This window comes from Nerophis ophidion, linkage group LG03 (assembly GCF_033978795.1).
Source record: "Nerophis ophidion isolate RoL-2023_Sa linkage group LG03, RoL_Noph_v1.0, whole genome shotgun sequence".
NCBI classification, from domain to species: Eukaryota; Metazoa; Chordata; class Actinopteri; order Syngnathiformes; family Syngnathidae; genus Nerophis; species Nerophis ophidion.
In genome coordinates this window covers 45,878,933-45,902,902 of record NC_084613.1, presented here as the reverse complement: position 1 = coordinate 45,902,902, position 23,970 = coordinate 45,878,933, and the positions used below count along the sequence as shown (strand labels likewise).

Genomic DNA, 23,970 nt, shown 5'->3' with positions numbered 1-23,970 from the left:
TGTCTCTGTCTTCATTAATATGCGAAATGTATGCCTATCATCAAAATGCCCACAATACTGGGAGGAGACGATGCAAATGTAATTATTTAACACGCTCAATGTGATTTATCAACATTCATCACCGTTTTGCGACCAGTATTTAACGTTTTATTGAGCATGTGTCAAAAGGACGTGCAAACAGACAGTTCAACACACAGCTGCAGGTTCAGTGCTCGCACTGTATAGACAGACGATGGACGAATGAGAATCCTCCGTCCTAAGTGTGTGTGTTAACATTTTGGAAAGTCAGAAATAAAGTATATTAGATTAATCCTCTATTCACCAAAATCATTTTATAATTCATAGTTGCTAGAGGATTAAGGGGCTAATTAATACAAATTCAATTGATGCGTTTTGGAGCTCTTTACTATTTTTTTTAATGACGTTTATTTTTTTTCACATTGAAGATGAAGATATCCATCCATTCATCAATTTTTCTACCGCTTGTCCCTATCGGGGTCACGGGGGGCGCTGGAGCCAATCTCAGCTGCATTCAAGTGGTAGGCGGGGTACACCCTGGACAAGTCGCCACCTCATCACAGGGCCAACACAGATAGACAAACAACATTCACACTCACATTCACACACTGGGGCCAATTTAGTGTATATTATTGAAATATTTACTATATGACAAAAAACTTCTTTAAGTATGCCTTTCTTTGCATCTTGAGCGGAATAAGTGCAGCCTCTCTCCAATCAGCGGCCTTTTGGTGGTAAAAAAAAAAAGAAGTGGTTTCAATGTAGATGCACTCCACAACTGCTTCTAAAATGCCAATAAAAAGTAATACATGTCTGCTGTTTGAAAACATAGCAAAAAGCCACAGAAGCATGATAACAATGTGCAGTAACTAAGATTGTCTCCGTGGTGATCTCTTGTATAGTACATGAAAAATCCTCATTTAAATTAGGTGGTTTGCACCACTTTACAATTGCACATGCAGTCTTAGTAAATCACACGCAACACGGCCTCTAAGAGTACACGCTGTTTAGCATGTGGTATTTGGATCTTCGTAAATTAGGCCCTATGTTTTTAGTTGCATTAATCAAATGTTTTGTCTTTTCGGTGTCGGTCTCCATATGCCTAGCGTTGTCTTGCCCTTTTCTTGTGCTTGGCCAAGAGCAACAGCAGTACTTCCATGCGGCACAAAGATAATATGTACCCACGGCAAAAAGGTGGTCTCACGCTTTAATTGTGGGGATATGATAAAAATTCATCTAAACCAGGGGTGTCCAAACTTTTTCCACTGAGGACCACACACGGAAAAACTAAACCATGCGGGGGCCGTTTTGATATTTTTCATTTTCAAACCATAACAATATATATGGATTTTTTTTTTTTTTTTTACCTTTAGGACTCACAGGGACCATAAAGGGTCCGTCATTAACATGTTAAAAATAAGTCAAATTATTATTTTCATTTTTGATGTAACGCTGACAATAAATCTCTATATCAACTTCAGGTTGATATAAAGTAAAAAAAAAGGTTTTATGCCTTTTCAGTCAAAGACAACTTTGTTTTTTATAGTAAAACTGAAATATGCAATTTTTCTCCTATTGCCCAAAACATTCAGAACGCAATGTTGATCTGAAGTAATTGGAGCCCTAAAAATGTATTATTATTTCTGAGTAATCACAGTGAAAAAAATAAATAAAATCCCACTAAATATCTTTGGGATCCAAAAGGTCTCCCACTCATAACGTGATACATTTTTATTATTATTTGTTTTACTTTTAACACTTAAGTTACGAGATCAACTTCAGACGCATATGTCGATTTTACGTTTGAACTATTATTTTGTTGGTTTTATGCTCTTTTGTCAAAGAAAACACTGTTTTTATATGGCAACCACACAGTATATGCACATAATATTTTCCACATAAAACATTATAAAGTGAAATATTTGAAGTTATTGGAGCCTTACATAGGTCAATAATTAATTATATAAAAAACAAATAATAATACGTTTTTTTTTTTTTTTAAGCATTGGTAATAAGGGCAAAATAAAGAAAAACAAACGAAAAACAAACAGCCTGCATGGCAGTTTTGTGTCGACATTGCAACTTTTCCCCGTTAGATTTCATCTCATTTTACTACTTTGAGTGTTTTTTATTTTTGCAATAGCATTTCCAGAATGTGTGGCAGGCCACTAAACAATTAGCTGTGGGCCGCAAATGGCCCCCGGGCCACACTTTGGACACCCCTGATCTAAACAATAGTGTAAAATAGGGATCTTCAACATTTTCCAGGCCAAGGACCCCCAAAATTATTTTTGCAATACTAGGATATTCAAATAATGTAGTGTAGAAGCGCTAATACCTGGCAACTAGCTCCCTAATCGCTAGCTGACAACTGGTACATTACATGCTAGCTGAAACTTAACATGCTAATAGCTAGCTGAAAAACTACCGAGCTAATCCCTGGCTGACAACTGGTGCACTAACTGCTAGCTGAACACTCTAATTGCTAGGTATCTGAAATGCTCATGTAAATTCAACAATACAATTATTAATTTAAGTTTTCATTTTGAAACTGCATGGTTCAGTGAGTAGGGTTTTCATGCCTTATAAATGCACAGATTAATTTCTATTAAAATTAATCTGCGTATCACTATATCATTTATATTTACCATTTGTATGTGATTGACAGTCGGAAAAGCCTATCCAAGCCAACATTTCCTCCAATCCGTTTTACAAAGTTTACCGTGTAATTGTGACAAATATAAACATCCATCCATTTCCAACGGCTTGTCCCGTTCGGGGTCGCGGGGGGTGCTGGAGCCTATCTCAGCTGCAATCGGGTGGGTGGAAGGCAGCAACACCCTGGACAAGTCGCCACCTCATCGCAGGGCCAACACAGATAGACAGACAACATTCACACTCACATTCACACACTAGGGCCAATTTGATGTTGCCAATCAACCTATCCCCAGGTGCATGTCTTTGGAAGTGGGAGGAAGCCCGAGTATCCGGAGGGAACCCACGCAGTTACGGGGAGAACATGCAAACTCCACACAGAAATATAAACATGTATTTGTTAAATCTGATCTCTTAAACCACTACTGGTATCATTCTAGCCCTGTGATTGGTGGGTCTGTTTTGTTTATTTTATATTATCTGAAGCAGGGAAAAAGCAACAAATTCTTCATTCAATACAGAAAAGTTCTTCTACTCTTTTTTGATGTACTGTGTTAACTTCACCACTTTATATGGACCTGATGTTTGATTTTAATAAATAAAACACACTGCATCTGTTCAAGTCTGTTAAAAACAATAAATGACTTGATAAAAATACCGTATTTTTCGGACTATAAGTCACAGTTTTTCTCATAGTTTGGCTGGGGGTGCGACATATACTCCGGAGCGACTTATGTGTGAAATTATTTTGATTTAATTACCGTAAAATATCAAATAATATTATTTATCTCATTTTCGGAGGATACGAAGAAAATGTCAGCAATCGTCACACACACGTCAGCAATCATCACATACACATCAACCAATAAGAATTCGGCGGGGGAGGGTCATCGCAGAAGTGCATTGTGGGTCATGGAATGCTAACTGCTATATGCTACTGCCGCAGCTATTAAAATTAGTCATTTCATCATTGGCGGTAACTTATAAAAACTGAGAAGGGCTGAACAAAAATGGCACCAAAAGGAAATCATATACTGCAGATTACATAATATTAAATAATATTATTTATCTCATTCAGGGAAGAGACCAAGAAAATGTCAGCAATTGTCACACACACGTCAGCAATCGTCACACACACGTCAACCAATAAGAATTCGGCAGGGCAGGGTCATGGCAGAAGTGCGTTGTGGGTCATGGGATGCTAACTGCTATATGCTATATGCTACTGCTGTAGCTATTAAAATGGATCATTTCATCGTTGGCGGTAACTTATAAAAACTGAGGAGGGCTGAAAATTGGACCAAAAAGGAAATCATGTACTGCAGATTACAAGCTGGACGTAGTGAAATATGCAGCAGAAAACGACAAGAGGAAGCGGCGCATACCTTTGGAGTTGGCAGAGTTGTTTAGAAGCGACATCGAGGAAGAAAATGTATTCGGATTTATCGATTAGGAGTGACAGATTATTTGGTAAACGTATAACATGTTCTATATGTTATAGTTATTTTAATGACTCTTACCATAATATGTAACGTTAACATACCAGGCACGTTCTCAGTTGGTTATTTATGTGTCATATAACGTACACTTATTCAGCCCGTTGTTCACTATTCTTTATTTATTTTAAATTGCCTTTCAAATGTCTATTCTTGGTGTTGGATTTTATCAAACAAATTTCCCCCAAAAATGCGACTTATACTCCAGTGCAACCTATGTATGTTTTTTTCCTTCTTAATTATGCATTTTCGGCCGGTGCGACGTATACTCCGGAGTGACTTATATAATCCGAAAAATACGGTACGTCTTTGTAATATATTTCTTTATAATAACATATTGAATTTAAATCAAAATACCCCAAGTTCAGGGCTAATCTTTGCACGCTCAGGTGACATTAAAAAATAGATTAATTATATTAATTAATGATAAATCCGAATGAACTGATCACTCTAAGCTTGACAGCACTACTTTTGAAATTTCTCACTAAATGTTTCACTGAAAGTAAGGCTTATTTTTTAGTATTCACACAAATGGACCAATTTAATGACTGTACTATGGTGCATTAATTCACACATCTTTCATTACCTACTCGAATATGTGTTACACATAAAATATTTAGTAGTTTAGGTGTATACAGTATAAAAGCAGCATAGTTCACTCCTTTTTTCACTACGAGGGATAAACACACGCACACACACACACACATGCACACACACACACACACGCACACACACACACACACACACACACACGCACACACACAGCATCTCTTACAGCGCTGAGAGTCAAGTTCCATCCAGAGAAGCAGGAAATTGTCTAATATTCCACTGGCGTTCCTCTACTGGCCCTCCAGCACCCTTTGACAAGTTATGCAATTATGTTAACATTATTGGACAGATCAAGTCGAGGGTCCCAAGATGTTATAAATAATTAGAAATTCCTTCTTATATCTGGGTTAGAAATCATTATGCAAATTCTCCTCATCTCTTTGGAATTGGGGGTAAATAAAGGTGTGAGGCAAAGGACTGATGAGCTCTGATTGTCTTTCCTCACTCTGTTTTCTCTGTTGTCATAGCAGAACTAGACCATAATAATCCTTTCCGTTTTCACACATACTAGGAGGAGGCAATCAGTGCTGCCCAGTGAAGGAATTAATTCATTGACAATGATTTTTTCTGTCCACAGTTAACAATCATTGATCAATTGTCATGAACTGTAATGTTCATTACTAGAGTACAAAAAGCATTAAACGCATTGGTTGTTTTGTTCAACATGTATTGGTAAGCTCCATTTTGCAAGTTGAGAGTAATATTGGGTTAAATCGGCATGTAGTCAAATAATGTGGTCAAGGCAATATCTATTTTTTATATCAATTTTATGTTATCATTGTGAACACCCAATTGACCTGACGTCACGTTATCATGCTTTAAAGCAGTCCTTCTCAAATAGTAGGGCAGGCCCCCTTGTGCAATGCCAGCAGGGACGCATGTGACCTGGGGGAACACGCTTTTTTTCCGTACCAGAATATGACGACGCATATGTATCACTAAGCTTCACTGTAACCACGGTGGGAGATGAAGAAAGGCTGATAAGTTTGTTTCCTTTTTTGTTAATACACTTACAATGTTATGCAGAGGTATAGTTATAAAAATTGTATAGGCAAATTATACCATTAATTTGGAGAGTTGGTGGGGGGCGCAAAGTATTTTTCTTCTTCGTAAGTTGGGCATACTGTTGCAGAAAAATAACTGAGACGCACTGCTTTAAGGGAACAGATGCGCAAACTGCACCTGGTGGTTTACTAAAAGAGCTGCACAGCTTTGATATTACACACGCAACACACACACAAGCACACACCCTCACACACAGTCAGGCAACAGCGTTACATATCCTCCATTCTATCCATACTATATCCTCATACATCAATGATTTGCATTCACACTTGTAGTTTGATACTCTGGTTTGAACCAACATTTTTTAAAAGATACTTCATGGTCAGTTATTTACACAGAAATATTTTGTAAATGTTTATTTACATACCTTAAGTGTTTCCAAACTGTGTCTGTAACACGGCAGTAAAAGGGCTGATTAAGCAAAACAGAAATCACCGTCACATACCCACTAGCTCCGGAAGCTAGCTCTCCAATCAGTTAAACAGACTCAATAATTCCACAGTGACGTTTTGGTGAATTTACCAAACTGGAGAAATACAAACAGAATGCCATTGTAAGTTAATGATACTAACACAGACACTCCTAAACATGTCAACTCAGCATATTAGCAAATGCAAAAAACGCTAGCTTCATTATATTCCAATGGTACTTACAAATATGTTTGTAAGTATCATTGGAATGTAAATATTTGGTAAATAAGAAATGTTTTAGTTATATTGTAAAACTGACAAACGTTGCTTGGAGTGATGAATGAAATTCCAGATGAATAGAAACGCTATGGACAACTAGAAGACAGAGCAGTACTTGTACTTCCGGTTGAAAGCACGAAACAAAATGAAAAACTGCAGATGTTCAGACCGCAGCATCTGCAGTGACCAAACTGGGACAAAAGATGGCGCCATAACACAAACAATACCACACCTTTTTACTGTGTGTTGAAAACTTGTTAAATTTAAAAGATTATAGCCATAAGTAAATAAAAATCCATAAATTAGCCACACCACTTGATAAGCTGCAGGGTTCAAAGCTTAGGAAAAAAGGTAGCTGCTTTTAGTCCTGAATTTACAGAATTCAAAAAGGTTCTCGGAGATGAGCCGCAAAGTGAAGATTTTTCAACTTGACTGATCACTGATGACGCCTCTGTTGAATATAGTCAGGTGTATTTACCTACTGTATTTACGCTTCTGGGATTATATTTAAAAGGACTGTTTGCAACCTAAGAGAGCCAGGTAGCCAGTGGTGTTCCGGTTTTATTGTTTTTGTTTAAAAATTGTATCTTTGAGCACTAGAGAAACAGCCACATAATTGTTTTATTTTTGGATAATTTCTACGCATCTTACTGTTGGATATTGCAATGCATCACTTGGTTCCGTTTACATTTGTTGACATCATACCTGCTGTGTTCGTCCGTTTGTAAAATTGGCTTTTTACCCTTACTTTACAGTAAAGGGAGGGTAAAAAGACTCTTAGTGTAACGAAGGCTGTGTAAGTGTGCTTTGGTAAACCTCACTAGGGGTGCATCAAATGATTAACGTATTTTTCGGACTATGAGTCACAGTTTTTTTCATAGTTTGGCCGGGGGAGCGACTTATGTGTGAAATTATTAACACATTACAGTAAAATATCAAATAATATTATTTATCTCATTCGCGGAAGGGACGAAGAAAACATCAGCAATCGTCACACACACGTCAGCAATCGTCACATACACGTCAACTAATAAGAATTCGGCGGGGGAGGGTCATGGCAGAAGTGCATTGTGGGTCATGGAATACTAACTGCTATATCCTATATACTACTGCCTTAGCTATTAAAATTGATCATTTCACCGTTGGCGGTAATTTATAAAAACTGAGAAGGGCTGAACAAAAATGGCACCGAAAAGGAACTCATGTACTGCAGATTACACAATATCAAATAATATTATTTACCTCATTCGCGGAAGAGACAAAGAAAATGTCAGCAATTGTCACACACACATCAGCAATCGTCACTTACACGTCAACCAATAAGAATTTGGCGGGGGAGGGTCATGGCAGAAGAGCATTGTGGGTCATGGAATGCTAACTGTTATATGCTTTATGCTACTGCCATACTGTAGATATTAATATGGATAATTTCATCGTTGGTGGTAACTTAAATAAACTGAGAAGGGCTAAACAAAAATTGGACCGAAAAGGAAATCATGTACTGCAGATGACAAAGAGGAAGCGGCGCATACCTTTGGAGTTGGCAGAGTTGTTTAGAAGCGACATCGAGGAAGAAAATGTATTCGGATTTATCGATTAGGAGTGACAGATTGTTTGGTAAACGTATAGCATGTTCTATATGTTATAGTTATTTGAATGACTCTTACCATAATATGTTACGTTAACATACCAGGCACCTTCTCAGTTGGTTATTTATGCGTCATATAACGTACACTTATTCAGCCAGTTGTTCACTATTCTTTATTTATTTTAAATTGCCTTTCAAATGTCTATTCTTTGGTGTTGGATTTTATCAAATTAATTTACCCCAAAAATGCGACTTATACTCCAGTGCGACGTATATATGCTTTTTTCTTTCTTTAATATGCATTTTTGGCCGATGCAACATATACTCCGGAGTGACTTATAATCCGAAAAATAGGGTATTTCTTAAATCGATTAATCGATCGAGTATTTTTTTTTTTTTTTACGAATAATCGATTAATCTGTCAATTTAATTTTTTTTGTAACAAATTGTTCTTGAGTGTAGTGGTGCAACATTTTTTTTTTTTCAAATTAATTCTCCAAACACACCGACAATTTTCCTGCATGTACAAACTTTAAAAGCATGTTGTTTAGTTCTGGGATTAAAGAAAAAGTGACATCAGCTAATAGCATCTCGTGTATGTAACTGTAAATTGTGTTATGTATTTATGCTGAAAGCTATTGACCATATGATATTTTGGCAAGTAAACTAAACTGACAGCAATACATTGTACATTATAATGTTTAAGCTAGTTAATATTAATCAGCTGAAAAAAACTATGGTGGTATTGTAAAGATAGCAACTAAATATTTAAACTATTACATTATTGTCTTTAGTTTCATACAATTGTTAAACTAAAATAAAGTCCTCCTGTGTCCAGGGACTTATTCACTGATTAAAAAAAAAGCCCAACTAAAACAGATTTTGTGAAAAAAACAATATTGGTCTAATCACTAGTATCACTAATATACTGTACTACCCTTGGTATCAATAGCATCGACTTATGGATTGTTCTGCCTTTCTTCATGATCGCTAGCAGTCTGGCACGCTGTACACGACACACACAGCAACAAAGCACACACACATGCACATTTTGCTGTAGTATTATCCTCTGTTATTATTTACGTTCTTGTTAATCTACCTGTGAATTTATTGCTAACTTTACGGTGTAACGCGGTTCAATACATGTCTATTAAAGTGAACTTAACACTTACTGTTCTGTTGTTTTAAGCTAGTTTGTTTGCCACATTGAGAATGGACATAAACAAACAGTTAGCTTGTATTGGAGCTGCGAGCAGTCTTAGTAGATCATCGATGACGTCGACTAAGTCAGCGAATCGCTACAATCCTAAACCTCATTCCCTGATGGTCATATTATGATTTTTGTTTCTACATTCAAATGTAATGTTGGTTCTATGGTCAACATTTTGCATAAAATATATTTTAACAATCTTCGAACTGCTTTCCGACCGTATCTTCCAAATGTACCAGGTTGTTGGCGGTCCTATTTATGTGCCTCCACTAAGACATATGGACACGCTAAAAACCTTTAGGACAGTGTGGCGCGGTTGGGAGAGTGGCCTTGCCAGCAATCGGACGGTTACTGGCAATCCCCAGCTTCTACCAACCTTGTCACGTCCATTGTGTCCTTGACCAAGACACTTCACCCTTGCTCCTGATGGGTCGTGGTTAGGGCCTTAGATGGCAGCTCCCGCCATCAGTGTGTGATTGTGTGTGAATGGGTGAATGTGAAAATAGTGTTAAAGCACTTTGAGTGCCTTGAAGGTAGAAAAGCAGTATACAAGTACAAACCATTTACTATTTAGCGTTTCCATATGGTGTCTAATGACAGATATGATTTTGAATTACAATTAGAAAGGGCAACAGTGGAGTATGCATGTGCATGTATGAGCCAGTCTGCCCCACAACAAGAGGATTAAGAGAAAGAAGGAGCTTATTGACTGCAGCGTCGGACTACAATGGAAGACCCTCACAAGGCTGTCCGGGTAAACCTCTACCATATGTATATGGACATATCCGCTGATGTCACAAATTGTGCAAATTCCAAACTGCTCGTCTAGAGGAAGTGTGACAGAAGGTAGGAATGTTTTATAAATGTCTCCGCCATGCCTTCATGGTTTCATTTCTAATTTTCAAGACTTATGCAGATCCCAAATACACAAAAGTAGGTACTAATAAGTAAAAACATTTGGTTTTGTATGGTAGGACCTCTTTAAGAGTTCACACTAGACATGGAGTTGTCAGTGTGGGATTTTAGCTCTCATTTGGCAGATCCAGGTTCGCAAGCTTTTGGAACCATTAGAGGTTTAGCAACATACTTTTTAAATGTCTATATTTTTCACAATTACTAATTATATTGTATAAAAATTGCTCGTCGGTCTAAGGAATTTGTCTGGCGTTCAGGCTTGTCACACACCTCTTTCATCCATACTCACACGCGTGCAGGTACTCAAACACAGTCCCAGAGAAGTGACTACAAGTAGACCATACATTCAATCATAGCTAACATTAGCTATCCAAACCGCTAGCATTAGTTAACCGCACACAAAGCAAAGCAAAAGTCCATGCACTTGCTACACACGCGCATATTCACGTCCTTAAGTGCTAAAACCCCTCAGAGCGCGGTATATAATGCTTAAAACACATTGGGAACTTAACAACTTATAAAGTTGCAAATAGCCCCTTTAAGTAGACAAAAGGTCTATGTTAAAACTGAAAAATGGATGCTGTGAATAAATTATTGCATGACCCACACAGCAGCAAGTCTTATTAGTTGCAAAATGTCAACAATGCAAACAAAATATAATTCATATATCATTTGATTTAATAGTCAAGGGGCCCTTTAGGCAAGCACTTTACAAAGGACTGCATCATTATATTGCATGACACTATCTCTGTTGGCCCTGCAATGAGGTGGCGACTTGTCCAGGGTTTACCCTGTCTTCTGCCCGAGTAGCTGGGATAGGCATCAGCCCTCCGCAACCCCAAAAGAGACGAGGGTTAGGAAATGGATGGATGGATGGATGGATGGATGGATGGATGGATGGACTTACCCTAACTGACCGCTTGAGGAGGTACATCTACTGTACTCAAACTATCCATCCATCCATTTTCCTACCGCTTATTCCCTTTTGGGGTCGCGGGGGGCGCTGGCGCCTATCTCAGCTACAATCGGGCGGAAGGCGGGGTACACCCTGGACAAGTCGCCACCTCATTGCAGGGCCAACACAGATAGACAGACAACATTCACACTCACATTCACACTCTAGGGCCAATTTAGTGTTGCCAATCAACCTATCCCCAGGCGCATGTCTTTGGAGGTGGGAGGAAGCCGGAGTACCCGGAGGGAACCCACGCACTCGCGGGGAGAACATGCAAACTCCACACAGAAAGATCCTGAGCCTGGATTTGAACCCAGGACTGTAGGAACTTTGTATTGTGAGGCAGACGCACTAACCCCTCTGCCACCATGAAACCCATTGTACTCAAACTAATGAGATCCAATTGAAGATGTGAATCTAGAAAATGTTATTTAATTCAGGTTGATACTAAATTGTTTTCCCTTTTTTTCTGAATACATTTTGTATAAACAATGAGTCATCTCACATACCTCAAATTTCCCAATACATACATGTTATGAGGTTGGTTGCAATTAAAAGCATTTCCACTCCATAACCATTACTAAGGGAAAAGGCTAGCAAAATCATTTGTTTAAAAGGAAGAAATATAAGGATTTGGCACCAACCAAATACTGCTAGTCCTAACAGGCAATTTACAATGCCAACAAAGAAATTGATTAAAAAAAAAAAACGCTTCAATTCAAGTGAAGTAAAATGTGCTAGCTTGATGCTAATATACATTAGGTTTGCTAATGACATGCTAATGATTGGCATTAGTGTTTTTTCATGGTGATTTTAAAACCTCCAAATTTGTTAATGAAAACTACAACTAGGATGCACGTTGCAATCACTCAGCCGGTGCCTAAAAAGTACAATATGTACAATATTAACACTTTTTAGGGCACAACAACAACACCATAACTTATACACTACTGGCATCTAACGTCTTGGACATGCAGCCATAATTGCAACTTAAACTTACTTGCAAATAGGGCTGGGCGATATATATCGATATATACGATATATCGCGGGTTTGTCTCTGTGCGATATAGAAAATGACTGTATCGTAATATTCGAGTATACGTTTTCACGCAGGACTTTTAGCTGCGGGTGTACACTTCAGGCTCTCCTCGCTCTTTCCTGTGTCTCCTCAAAGACAAGCAGGCGCACATTCTTACATACGTCACAAACTGTCACGTCATACGTCACATACACGCCCTCGCCCAGCAGAGAGCTAGCGGCGTGGCTAACGTTAGCTGCTAACGTAGCCGTACGAGAGAAAGATGGTGCGGATCTGGTAACAAATGAAGGAAGACTTAATTCCCAATAAAAACAGCAGGGTTTCCATCGTCTGGCGGTGGTTCGGCTTCAAGTGGGAATATGCCGAACAGACAACCGTTATTTGTCAAGTGTGGGGGGAAAAAGCGTTGCTATAAAAAGAAGAATTACTGCTAATATGTAGAATCATTTGTAAAGTCACTCGCTAGAGAATGAAGAGAATTTCATAACCTTAGTAACATACCACATAGTGAAGGACGAATACTATTTGATTTCCTATTATGCAGCTCATTTTTATTTGACACTTAAAATGTCTCTGACAATCTTGCAATTTATGTTTTGGAAATGACTTGAATGTTTGTGCCATTGCTTAATAACTTTAATAAATACACTTTTGGTCAATTGACTTTGTTGGGATTTCCCTCTCTGCATGAACGTTTAAAAGTAGCATATATTAATGCGGTATGAAGAAGAATATTTTAATGTATACACATAGAATCATCATACTGCTGTGGTTATATGCATCAAGTGTTCATTCAAGGCCAAGGCAAAATATCGTAATATATATTGTATATCCCGATATGGCCTAAAAATATCGCAATATTAAAAAAAGGCAATATCGCCCAGCCCTACTTGCAAATGAGACTTACTGTGAAATGTTATGTTATTAAATGTTATAATAAAACAATATGCAACAACTGGACAGCAGGTATCTAAATCAGCTCATGTTGCAATAAAAATTGGATTGTATTATCAAAAAAAATATTTATTAACACATACAAAAGTACCATAAATTGTTACCTCTGTGTACCGGTATCAATTCCCATGTACCATATCTGTTCAAACGTGAACGGTACCCATCCCTACAGACATGTAATGACATATTAGATATTGGAAGAGTCTCACTTCCAGAAGAGAAGTTTTTTGGCTTATTTTTGTTAAAAAACAATGCACAGATTTTATTAATTTTCAGAGAGGTTATGGTTTGGTTACCAATAACATTTCAGAGTTAAGGGAGAAGAAACATATTTGCCTCCTTCTTCTCTTGATAAGTATCTGTCTCAATCTATTTTATGGCTTTTCAGGACCCGTGCCAGGACACAGAGGGGAAAGTCAGGTCTTGTAAGTAAATTTCAGTAAAATGGCAGGTATTTCTCATGAAAATCTAAAGTGACTTTTACAGGCTTACTGTCAAGGTCTATTACTTCATATAAAGGAGGGTCACCTAGTTCAGTTGGTTTTTCAACCAATTTTACACCTGGGTTCAAAATGAGAAGAAAACATGGTTCAATAAGTGATATATTTTTTGATGAGGTGAAGGGGAGTGGTGTGATTAGGAGGGCAGGAGAACAAGGGGGCCTCTGGGATGGATGGAAATTCAGGTTGACATTCATTTGGACTTGGCCAAGACGAATGTAACTATCTCTGTGGAAGGTTTTGAGGGGCTTTTTTGATGGATGAAACTGTGACGGGGGACGAATTTGCAATGATTTTTCCTAAAGAAATGCATGGGTACTTCAATAGGTATAGTCTAACAAGATTTAACGGAAAAAGGGTGTCAAATATGCAGTTTTTAAGAAGTCAATACATCTCAGGATTGATTGACTATGTTACAGATATATCAGTTAAATAATATGATAACCCAGAATTCCTATCTCAATGTAGTGCACTTCTATATAAATGGGTACTTTTTACAGCACTAATTATTGGTATCTGGAAATCAGCACCAGTACTCGATGGTACCGATTTGCGGTACATCTGTGTGTTTTCATGTGTGAATAAATATCAATTGTTTCAAAAATAAAACCTTGTTTCTTTATTTAACATTCAACAATAATGGTAACTTTGTTGTCCAGTTTTTGGATGTTGATTTTTTACACTTCTAAGTCTCATTTGCAAGTATTGTAGAGTAGACTTTGCATCCAGGTGCAATTCAAAGAAATTGGATGACAGTAGTGTTCACACAACTGTGTTACCTTGTCAGCCATTAGTCTTTGCCATCAGGCTGAATCTAGTCTTGCGTTGCACCCTAAAATATGTTTGTACTGTAAGTATCAGGGGTGTAACAACTAATCAATATATTGATTTTTATTAAGATTCAACTACTCAGATATGTCCTCGGCATGTTGCCCTTGCGGAAGATAGGTATCGATCTAATATCGTTTTGAAAGGCAATATATTGATTTTATCGATACTATAAAAATAAAACATTGGATTTAAGAATGGCAGCATTTATTTGAAGTATAGCACTTTTACTGATAAAGACAACAAACGTTAAACAAGACTGTCTGCCTGACGCCATCAGTTATCAAAACAAGAATGGCGGATACCTACGGTGGTCGAGATAGACAAATGCAATAAATGCAAACACCACAAGACAATAGTAACATTTTCAGCTACAGCACAATCACAGAAACCACAAAAATACAAATACCACAACACAATATTATAAAGCTGCAGCACAACTTTGAGCCACAAAGGACATGACGGCTCCAACAGAAGTGAGAGCAAAGCAAGTTTTGCTGATGAACCAAGCTAAAGTGTAAGATTAAAATTACAGTTTAGAAAACATAGTACATTTGTTTTTTGTACATTTATGTTGTTGGGTTGGGGCGTTTAAATTTGCTTTGGATTGTGTGATCGTTCTATACAGCAGCTGAAAATTGTTGTGATGTGACGTTTACATTTGTTGTAACTTTCTTGGCCACCATATTAAAATGTAACAGGTCAAAACACTGCTCATTTAACCTGGTGTCCATTAATTTTTATGTAAATATTGTATTATTTTTATGTTTAAAATCAACAGCAATCTACTGTTAAAATGTTGGATAATGTACTTTTATTGAAAATGTCTTCAATATGGAAAATGCCTCTTATTGTTCCAACCTAAAGTGTTTATCCGAGTAGGTTTTAATGAATTGGCCATTAATTGTTGTTTACCTGCCTGTTTGTATCCATAATTAATTCATACCTAATTCCCTTACAATAAATAACAGGAATATTGGACACTTCACCTGCAGTGTCAATGTATTCGGCAATCAACAAACAATATAAATAATAATGTGTTGTGTAAGTATTGACTCTCTAACAGTGTTACTTAAAATCAAAGATAATTATCTTTGTAAAGGCAGAACCTGACACATTATTATATAGGATGCTGTTACAATGTATAGGTGTAACTACTGAAATGATTTTTTTTCTATTCACTTCAAATGTCCCCTACCACCTCTTCATCCACCAAAAAAATCCTGTGACCAGCAAGTGTACAGTACATGCAATCAAAATGTAATTAATGAAAAATGTATGATGCATCTTATAAAGAAATTCCAAGGAAGGTGAGTCCAAGGTGATTAAAAACGTTGTCAGGATGGTAGTTAAGATTAACTTAGCATGCTATTTGCTCTAAGTGCTATAGAACAATGTGATAAAGGGCTAGAAAAGACAGGTCCTCTGTTTTCTTCTCATTAGCAAAGGCCGTTTCACACTCCACCCTTGACTGCCTCGTTATTCCTTTAATTAATCAGTTCTTATCAACCCTACCCTCTCATTCTTCTAAAGGCTTTACATCATGCTATTTACTGCCTTAATTTTTTTCTTGCTACATTGCATGTGTTTCTTTTATAATTTTGGTGGGCTTTACTACCCCCAAAAAAGTCCTTGCATTCTCTGCTTGGGACCCATGTCTGATTATTATGCCATTAAGCCTCCACTCCTCTCATCTGAAAGAGCAGCAGAGTCCCTCTTCAATCTAAACAAGTCCAGGGTTTTCTTCCCCTCCTTTCCCTGAAATTACCCGGCGACGCGTGCCTGAGTTTCTAATTGGCATGCCCGTCCCTGGAGACGGCCCCCTCCCTTCTTCCTAATGAAAAGCCTCGGCCTTAATTACACTTTCCAAACGCTGATTGTTATTGACAAAACTCCTGTGGCTCGGACAAACGACGGCAGATTAGCTCCATTACAGGCAGCCCTCCAAGAAGGGAAAGAGAGGGATTTCAAATCGACAATGCAAAGTGAGGGGGTCTGGGGGTGGTGGGTAGGAGCTTTCAATTTCTTCCTCCATGTACCTTCCTCTTAATTGTTTAGGCCCGTGCTTCACTTAAGACGTCTTTCTTCTCTCGATGCCTCTTTTCTGTTTCATTGTGTTAGCGCCGGTGTACTTTGAGTGAGGGGACAAAAGCCTAGTTATGTTACTTGGGAGAAAATGTTCATCTTTTGTCAATAGACAGGATTGCTGATGGCAGCAATGGTAAACATGAGGATTTGGCCTAATGCTTTTGTTTGCCTGCAAAAGGTACATAGACTGTATAAAGCTGATAGGGATGCAAGGTCCAAAATCAACACCGCCCATCAAGACAGGCAGCCTGCTCATAATGGCCGCCTCTCTATGCGGGTGAACATTTGCTAGGAGCAATATGTCTCACTCATTTAACGATAACATTACAATTTTTCAATGGTCCACTGTAGTTGATTTTATTTCACCTACTTTTTTCAAGGCATGCAGTCCACTCTAAAGCTAGCTAGGTTTATACCTTTACCGCTGATTTTTTATTTCCAGACTCTACTATATCTCCATCTTCATGATTAATCTGGAACAGAGCGCACGGTTTCACAGCGGGGGGTTTTTCATTGCCTCTAATGAGAAGCTGTGATACATCATGCCTTGCAGATAGCCAGTTGGTCGCGCCCTGGTCCCCAGACACACACACACGCACAAGCTAAGAATAATAAAGCATGTTCTGGGGAGCATCTGGGTAAAGAGCCCGTATACTCCACCAAATCTGACTTCTGAGTGAGGCTTTCATTTCCACAATACGCCACCAACCATGGAACTCTCACTTGCCCCATGCAAAAACGATTTGTTTCCCATAACTGGTTTTGTAAAAGACACATGGAAAACAGGCATTGAAATATTCTGACATGAGCCAAATGAAGGCAATTAAGGTTATTTGGTTGTTAGTGGCATTTTCAGTACTTCTGTTTTAGTGTTTAAGGGTAAGATGGCAAGCAAAGTGTCTACCATGGGTGTCAAACTCATTTTCCTCATGGGCCACATCGCAGTTACGGCTGCCCTCAACGGGCCACTTGTAACTACGAAACCTTATAATTGTACACTCGCCACATAATAATATTACACAGTTGCCCATTTCCTTTGATTATGAATACCAACAAACTGATACAAAAATTGCAATCAGAAGTCAAGGTGACAAGCAGGTATGCGGTACATTTCTTGTTCTGTTTTTTAGCATAAAATGATGTGGCGGGCCCTGTGGGCGTTGCGTTCGTCACATTTGGTGTACATACTGAAATATGAACTGCTGCATGTCGACAGCACTATAGAGAAGGACTAGTGTATTTTACTACACAACATGAAAATACAAAACATTTTGTGTTATTGCTGCCAGTGTGTCAATCTCATCTCTTGATTTGGTTGATATTTTTACACAATGACTCTTTAAAAGTGAATATGTTTCAATGTTGTAATATTTGTTTGGAGAGCTGTGTCTTGTGTGACAAAAACATGGGTGAAATCACTAATGTGTTCAAGGGTTTGTTGTGGAAGGGAGAGAGGGGGAAAATACCTTGTATTGTCCTTTTAAAAAAGGCTTTGCAGGCCTCACAAGAGGCTACACCATAGTGATACCCCGAGGCTATATCTCCACAGACCAGGCACAGCCTCTTGGGGAGGGAGTTCAACATGTATTCGCACTTTATGGATGAGTCCTCCATGATGGTGCTGGAGCAGTCATCATAGCGCTTGCGGCAGGTGCCGGCTCCAAGCCCACCGGGGGTGAACATAGGGGGAGAGTCCAGGCCGTTGGAGTGGCTGTTCATGGTGCTCACATAGCCGCCGCTAGCATCTGAGTTGCCGCTGGGACTGTGGTGGCTGACAGTGTCGATGACCGAAGATGGACTGGATGGCTCCGTTTTGATGTAGGACCCACAGCTGGAGGGTAGGTGCCGGTCATCAGCAGCCATTCTATTCAGAAGCCTACGGTAGGTAAGGAGAGAAATAAAGGGAGGAACAGAAAAGAGAACAGATATATGATTAGCCAGTGTTTTATCTAAACATCTGGATTATGTTGCAGTTTACTGCCATTACAATACGTATTTATTCTAAATGATATGCCATTTATTGTAGAGCTACTGAAAATAATACCTGACTTCTCAAAGACAAGATTTTTACAATAACAAAAAAACAGTGGCAATGAAGAATACATTTACACACAAACACACACACATAAACACACTAACTGAAAAAGGGGGGATATTCATTGAGCATAAAGTGGCGTGGACCTTGGATTGTCTCCTTCAGTCGGCACGGCAGTGAACCAAAAGGAAACATGACGGCAAGATATCGACTTTTGCTCCGTCTGTCTAATAACAGTATTTTGGAGCACATGCAGCCCCATGCTGTACCGTGTGTTGGATAAAGTGCAGCATTTTGGCTGTAGATGTGGAATGTTCTGTAAAACCTGCTTTGCCCACAACAATCTATTGTCCTGTTCTGTGACCTTTAGCTGTGAACTAAAAGAACAACACAAAACAACTTAGCTCAAATATTTTTTTTTCTACCAGCAAACTGAATAAACTGCACCATGGTAGATGTGGATAACTCAATGGCTAACTGGAAGACTTAGTGCCCTCTTAAGGTGAAGGCAAAGTCACGCAGTTGAGAACAGACCCACCCCTTTACGTTAGGTACAGTACCAACGAAGAGGTGAAAGGTCACATGCAATTGCCTGCATAAACAAAATTAAGTGTTGCATGCATTATGCAACATTTTGAATGCACATGCTCCACAACGGTAGCAATGCAGCCAAAGTTGAACATTAGCATATTGCCAACTAATGCTAATGTTTACATATTTGACATGTAGGACTACCAGATTCCAGCTGCCTGTTTGGGTGATATATGTCGGTCTGTGAGTGTTCTTGTTCAGCCCAGGCTCCTTTCAGTTGGCCAAACTGCTTCTCCCTCTCTGAAGATGATTTAATTGCGAGGGTGGGTGACACAGGGGTTCAAGCCCAGGGGTCAGTGGGTCAACCTGATTTTCTCACCCTTGCTTCCTGGGCCCGTGGAGATGGGGGTCAGTGTGTCAAATTAAATCTCATTCCCAGGGTTTCTCTCCCTACTGTCATGTATATTCATTGAAGCTCCAGGTGCCTACCACTTCTGGAAATTCAAAAAAAGGTTAACTGCGAAAATAAATAATATAAAATGCCCCCTGTTAAAGCCATTGACCTTGTGGAATAAGCCCTTCAGCTGAGCACAACTCATTGTTCTTGTAATATAAAGTCTAAACTACCAACTTTAAAATGTTAGATATTTTAGCTTGGACTGAAAATAGACAAAAAAATTGTTTTATTACTGAATACAATTAGGGAGTTTATTCAGATTTGCTGTATAAAATAGTCCATTTGTGCTCTTAAAAGTCCTTGCAGACAGAGATGGAAAAAGGGAATCAATTTCATGCCTTTCTAAAACACAGCTTGACGCTCTTGATAATAAATGCAGATTACATTCGTGTAAATTAATGCACGGCTCTGTGTTCATCTGCTTTATGTTCTCTGTTTCAGATAGATATGTGCACCTGTGAGATAGGGCACCTGCACTTGGCTTATTAAAGGCTATATATTAAAACGCAGGCGCACAAGATGGCTCCATTTAGCTTTTATTTCACAAATTCAGAGCAAGCCTAACCCTGGTTCAAAGGCCACCTTCAGGGTGACACTTAGCATAATTGCATAAGTGTCTTAACTGTTTCCCCTCCAGCTCAATGTGGTCATTTATTATAAATGTGGTGCTGAGAATCTCCTTAACTCATTCTGCTATGACACGTTATACCACTGCTATGCCTATGTTTTTAACAAGTCTGCATATATTGATTAATGATACTGAAGCAATACTAACCACTTCAACCTACAGTAATAATCAAACATTCTACACCAACAATGTCTATAAATATCCGCAAATGAGACCTTTCAAATGTAGTTGTATGAATACCAATGTATGGCAAAAATGATTACTAACCATTAAATAGTTTGACAGAGCCGACACAAGTCGCAATAAATATTTCATTATGTTGGACAGGTGCAAGGACAAGCGGTAGAAAAAGGATGGGTGGATGGAGGTGTTAATTAGTGAGTCTTTTACAATGTGGTGTCAACCTACCATTCTATTTTACTTTCTTACTCAAGGTAAGAGTATTCAATATTCAGTTCAGTTTCTGCCCAAAGGAGCAAAGCCCTTCCAAAATACATGTTCGCCTTTTCACATTGTCCTTTTTCTGTTCCTCCTTCTTTTGTTCCCTTTGTGCAGATCAAAATTCATGCTGAGTAGAAGGATGTAGTTCTAAAAATTCTAACTGCACAGTGTGGTTTTATTGTGATTCTGCCTGCTCTTTCTAAGAACATTTTTAGATCCTTAATATAATTCCATTGGTGCTTCTGTGACCAGGATTGGTAGGCCTAATAATCTGGCAGCTCATCGCACATACTCGCTTTTCAACATCTCAGGCTAACTAAAGAGCATCCTTGCCCCTACATCTCAATACTCTCTTTGCCTGCCAGCAAAACTTGGACAACGACGTCTTCAGATTGCAGAACATACAGGATGTAATTGAGCCAATTTGGAAGTGTTCGTGTGAAGAGCTTCTTGTTCGCTTCAAGAAGATTGTGACATTTCCACCACAGCCAAGACTTAATGTGTAGAGCAAGCATTGCTAGCAAATTAGCGCTGGCGGCTTAGCTCACACAGTGAATAAAATTATTGATGTCCTTTTCACACCAAAAACACCATTTTGACTGCTTACTAACCTCATCCCAAGGTCCCCTGCTACCTCAGACTTAGTAAGGATGGGCAATGGTGGTGGGGGTTGACACCTGCAGCCAGGGTGATGGTGATATCAGATGCCCCAGTAGGGGCAGATCTGTCTAGAAGGCCCCAGGCGATGTGGCCTGATAAGCCACTGGACCTGGAGTCAGCGCGGGTAGGACAAACTAAATTAACTCCTGAAACACCGCCTCTTACCCCAGCTCAGTCTCCCCAGCACAACCTGAGCCCACTGGCAGCCGCCAAGCTGACCTCTCCTCCAGGGGCCACTGCCACCTTTTGCCGCTTCAACACACAGCCAGGGACTCAACTGAAAAAATGCAATGACTGGAGAAGGGTGCTGAAAAACTTTACGAACGGAGAAGGCAATGATACACATGTAAAGAAGTTTGCAGAGTGTGTTCTCATGGGGGTAAATGAACAAGGAAAAGTACTTAGTACAGTCCTTGTAAAAAATAATCTATGGATTATAACATACTCTGCAATTAATTTATGATTGGAAACCTCATTCTATTTTAATGACCATTAAGGTAATATGTGGTAAATGTACTCTTGCAGCAGGTGCTTTTTGCCATTGTTTGTTCTTAATGATCTAAATGTGTGTTTGCTGTGGACAAAATATGAACGATAGAAACATTTTGGGGGGCATGGTGTGGGGATTTCTTTGGTTTGGTTGGAGGCAATGCTTTAGCACTCCCAGCGGACACATTTGAATATATAATATTGAGTAGGGGTGTGGGAAAAAATCGATTCGAATACAAATCGAATTGTTTGCGTTGTGCGATTCAGAATCGATTCTCATTTTTTTAAAAATCGATTTTTTTATTTAATTATTTTTTTTTTAATCAATCCAACAAACCACTACACAGCAATACCATAACAATGCAATCCAATTCCAAAACCTAACCTGACCCAGCAACACTCAGAACTGCAATAAACAGAGCAATTGAGAGGAGACGAACACGACACAGAACAAACCAAAAGTAATGAAACAAAAATGAATATTATCAACAACAGTATCAATATTAATTATAATTTCAGCATAGCAGTGATTAAAAATCCCTCACTGACATTATTATTAGACATTTATGAAAATAATAATAAAAGAACAATAGTGTCACAGTGCATCGCATTTCATAAGCTTGACAATACACTGTGTCCAATGTTTTCACAAAGATAAAAAAGGTCTTATTTTTGGTTCGTTTAATAGTTAAAACAAATTTACATTATTGCAATCAGTTGATAAAACATTGTCCTTTACAATTATAAAATATATATTTTTTTAAATCTACTACTCTGCTAGCATGTCAGCAGAATGGGGTAGATCCTGCTGAAATCCTATGTATTGAATGAATACAGAATCGTTTTGAATCGGAAAAATATCGTTTTGAATCGAGAATCGAATCGAAAAAAATCGATATATTATCGAATCGTGACCCCAACAATCGATATTGAATCGAATCGTGGGACACCCAAAGATTCACAGCCCTAATATTGAGGCTGTTAATTTTGGAGATTCTCAATCATTATACCTCCCGAGGCATTACAGAGAGAGGTAAACAGTTGGACAATAAGGCGCGAGATGGGTTTTCTTGTTCATAGAATAATGACAGACAAATTGACAGCTATTTTTTGATGTGCTATCTGTACTGAGGAAGGAAGTCGAGGAGACGGAAAAACAGGAAAAGACAGAAAACCAAGGTAAGTGATATGTGACTAGAGTGTTCGTGGTGCCAAAATAGATTGAGTGGTCCTAATCAATAATCTATAGGCTGAGGTCTCGTGCCTGGTTCCCATTGAGGGACTATGCCTGTACAATTAAGTCTCTCGTTCTCCAGCATTGGATTATATTTGGCTGCTGCACAGCAGCGCTGATATCGTCTTTAAAAAGCAATGAGCTCACCCCCATATGACAACATGAGCCCCATGCTCAGGCGGCACCATATGATAGCCCAGACCAAGAAGTACTGTAGATCACATCTATTGATTCTCCACCTCCCCCCACCTATTGCTCCTTCCTGTTTGGGAGATGCTACTTGCAGGAAGGAGAAGGCCTCTTGTGATATAGGCACTACTGTTTGTCTGACGTAAACCGTCTGGGTCGCACAGGGCAGATCAAGTTCTAATAAGGGGCTGAATTCAGGATGTTGATTGAAGAAAATGGCATGTTATAGAGATATCGCCAGTGGGGCATGTGAGAGGGGTCAATAAGACTGGCTAAACTGACTGACTTATTTTGCAAAGCTAAACGTACAGTATATACAAACCCCGTTTTCATATGAGTTGGGAAATTGTGTTAGATGTAAATATAAACGGAATACAATGATTTGCAAATCATTTTCAACCCATATTCAGTTTAATATGCTACAAAGACAACATATTTGATGTTCAAACTGATAAACTTGTTTTTTTTTTACAAATAATCATAAACTTAAGAATTTGATGACAGCAACACGTGAAAAAGAAGTTGGGAAAGGTGGCAATAAATACTGATAAAGTTGAGGAGTGCTCATCAAACACTTATTTGGAACATCCCACAGATGTGCAGGCTAATAGGGAACAGGTGGGTGCCATGATTGGGTATAAAAACAGCTTCCCAAAAAATGCTCAGTCTTTCACAAGAAAGGATGGGGCGAGGGACA

At 38.6% G+C, this 23,970-nt stretch overlaps 1 protein-coding gene across 5 annotated transcripts in view; it reads right to left on the bottom strand.

The window, feature by feature from the left end:
• Nucleotides 1-23,970, bottom strand: part of esrrb (estrogen-related receptor beta) — an 84,087-nt gene that overhangs the window by 42,396 nt on the left and 17,721 nt on the right. For all 5 annotated transcript variants that reach the window (XM_061895384.1, XM_061895383.1, XM_061895380.1 and 2 more), the window contains one exon: nt 18,076-18,485. In XM_061895384.1, the coding sequence (XP_061751368.1) occupies nt 18,076-18,472 (397 nt within the window). In that variant the 5' untranslated portion in view covers nt 18,473-18,485. The remainder of the gene's footprint in view (nt 1-18,075; nt 18,486-23,970) is intronic.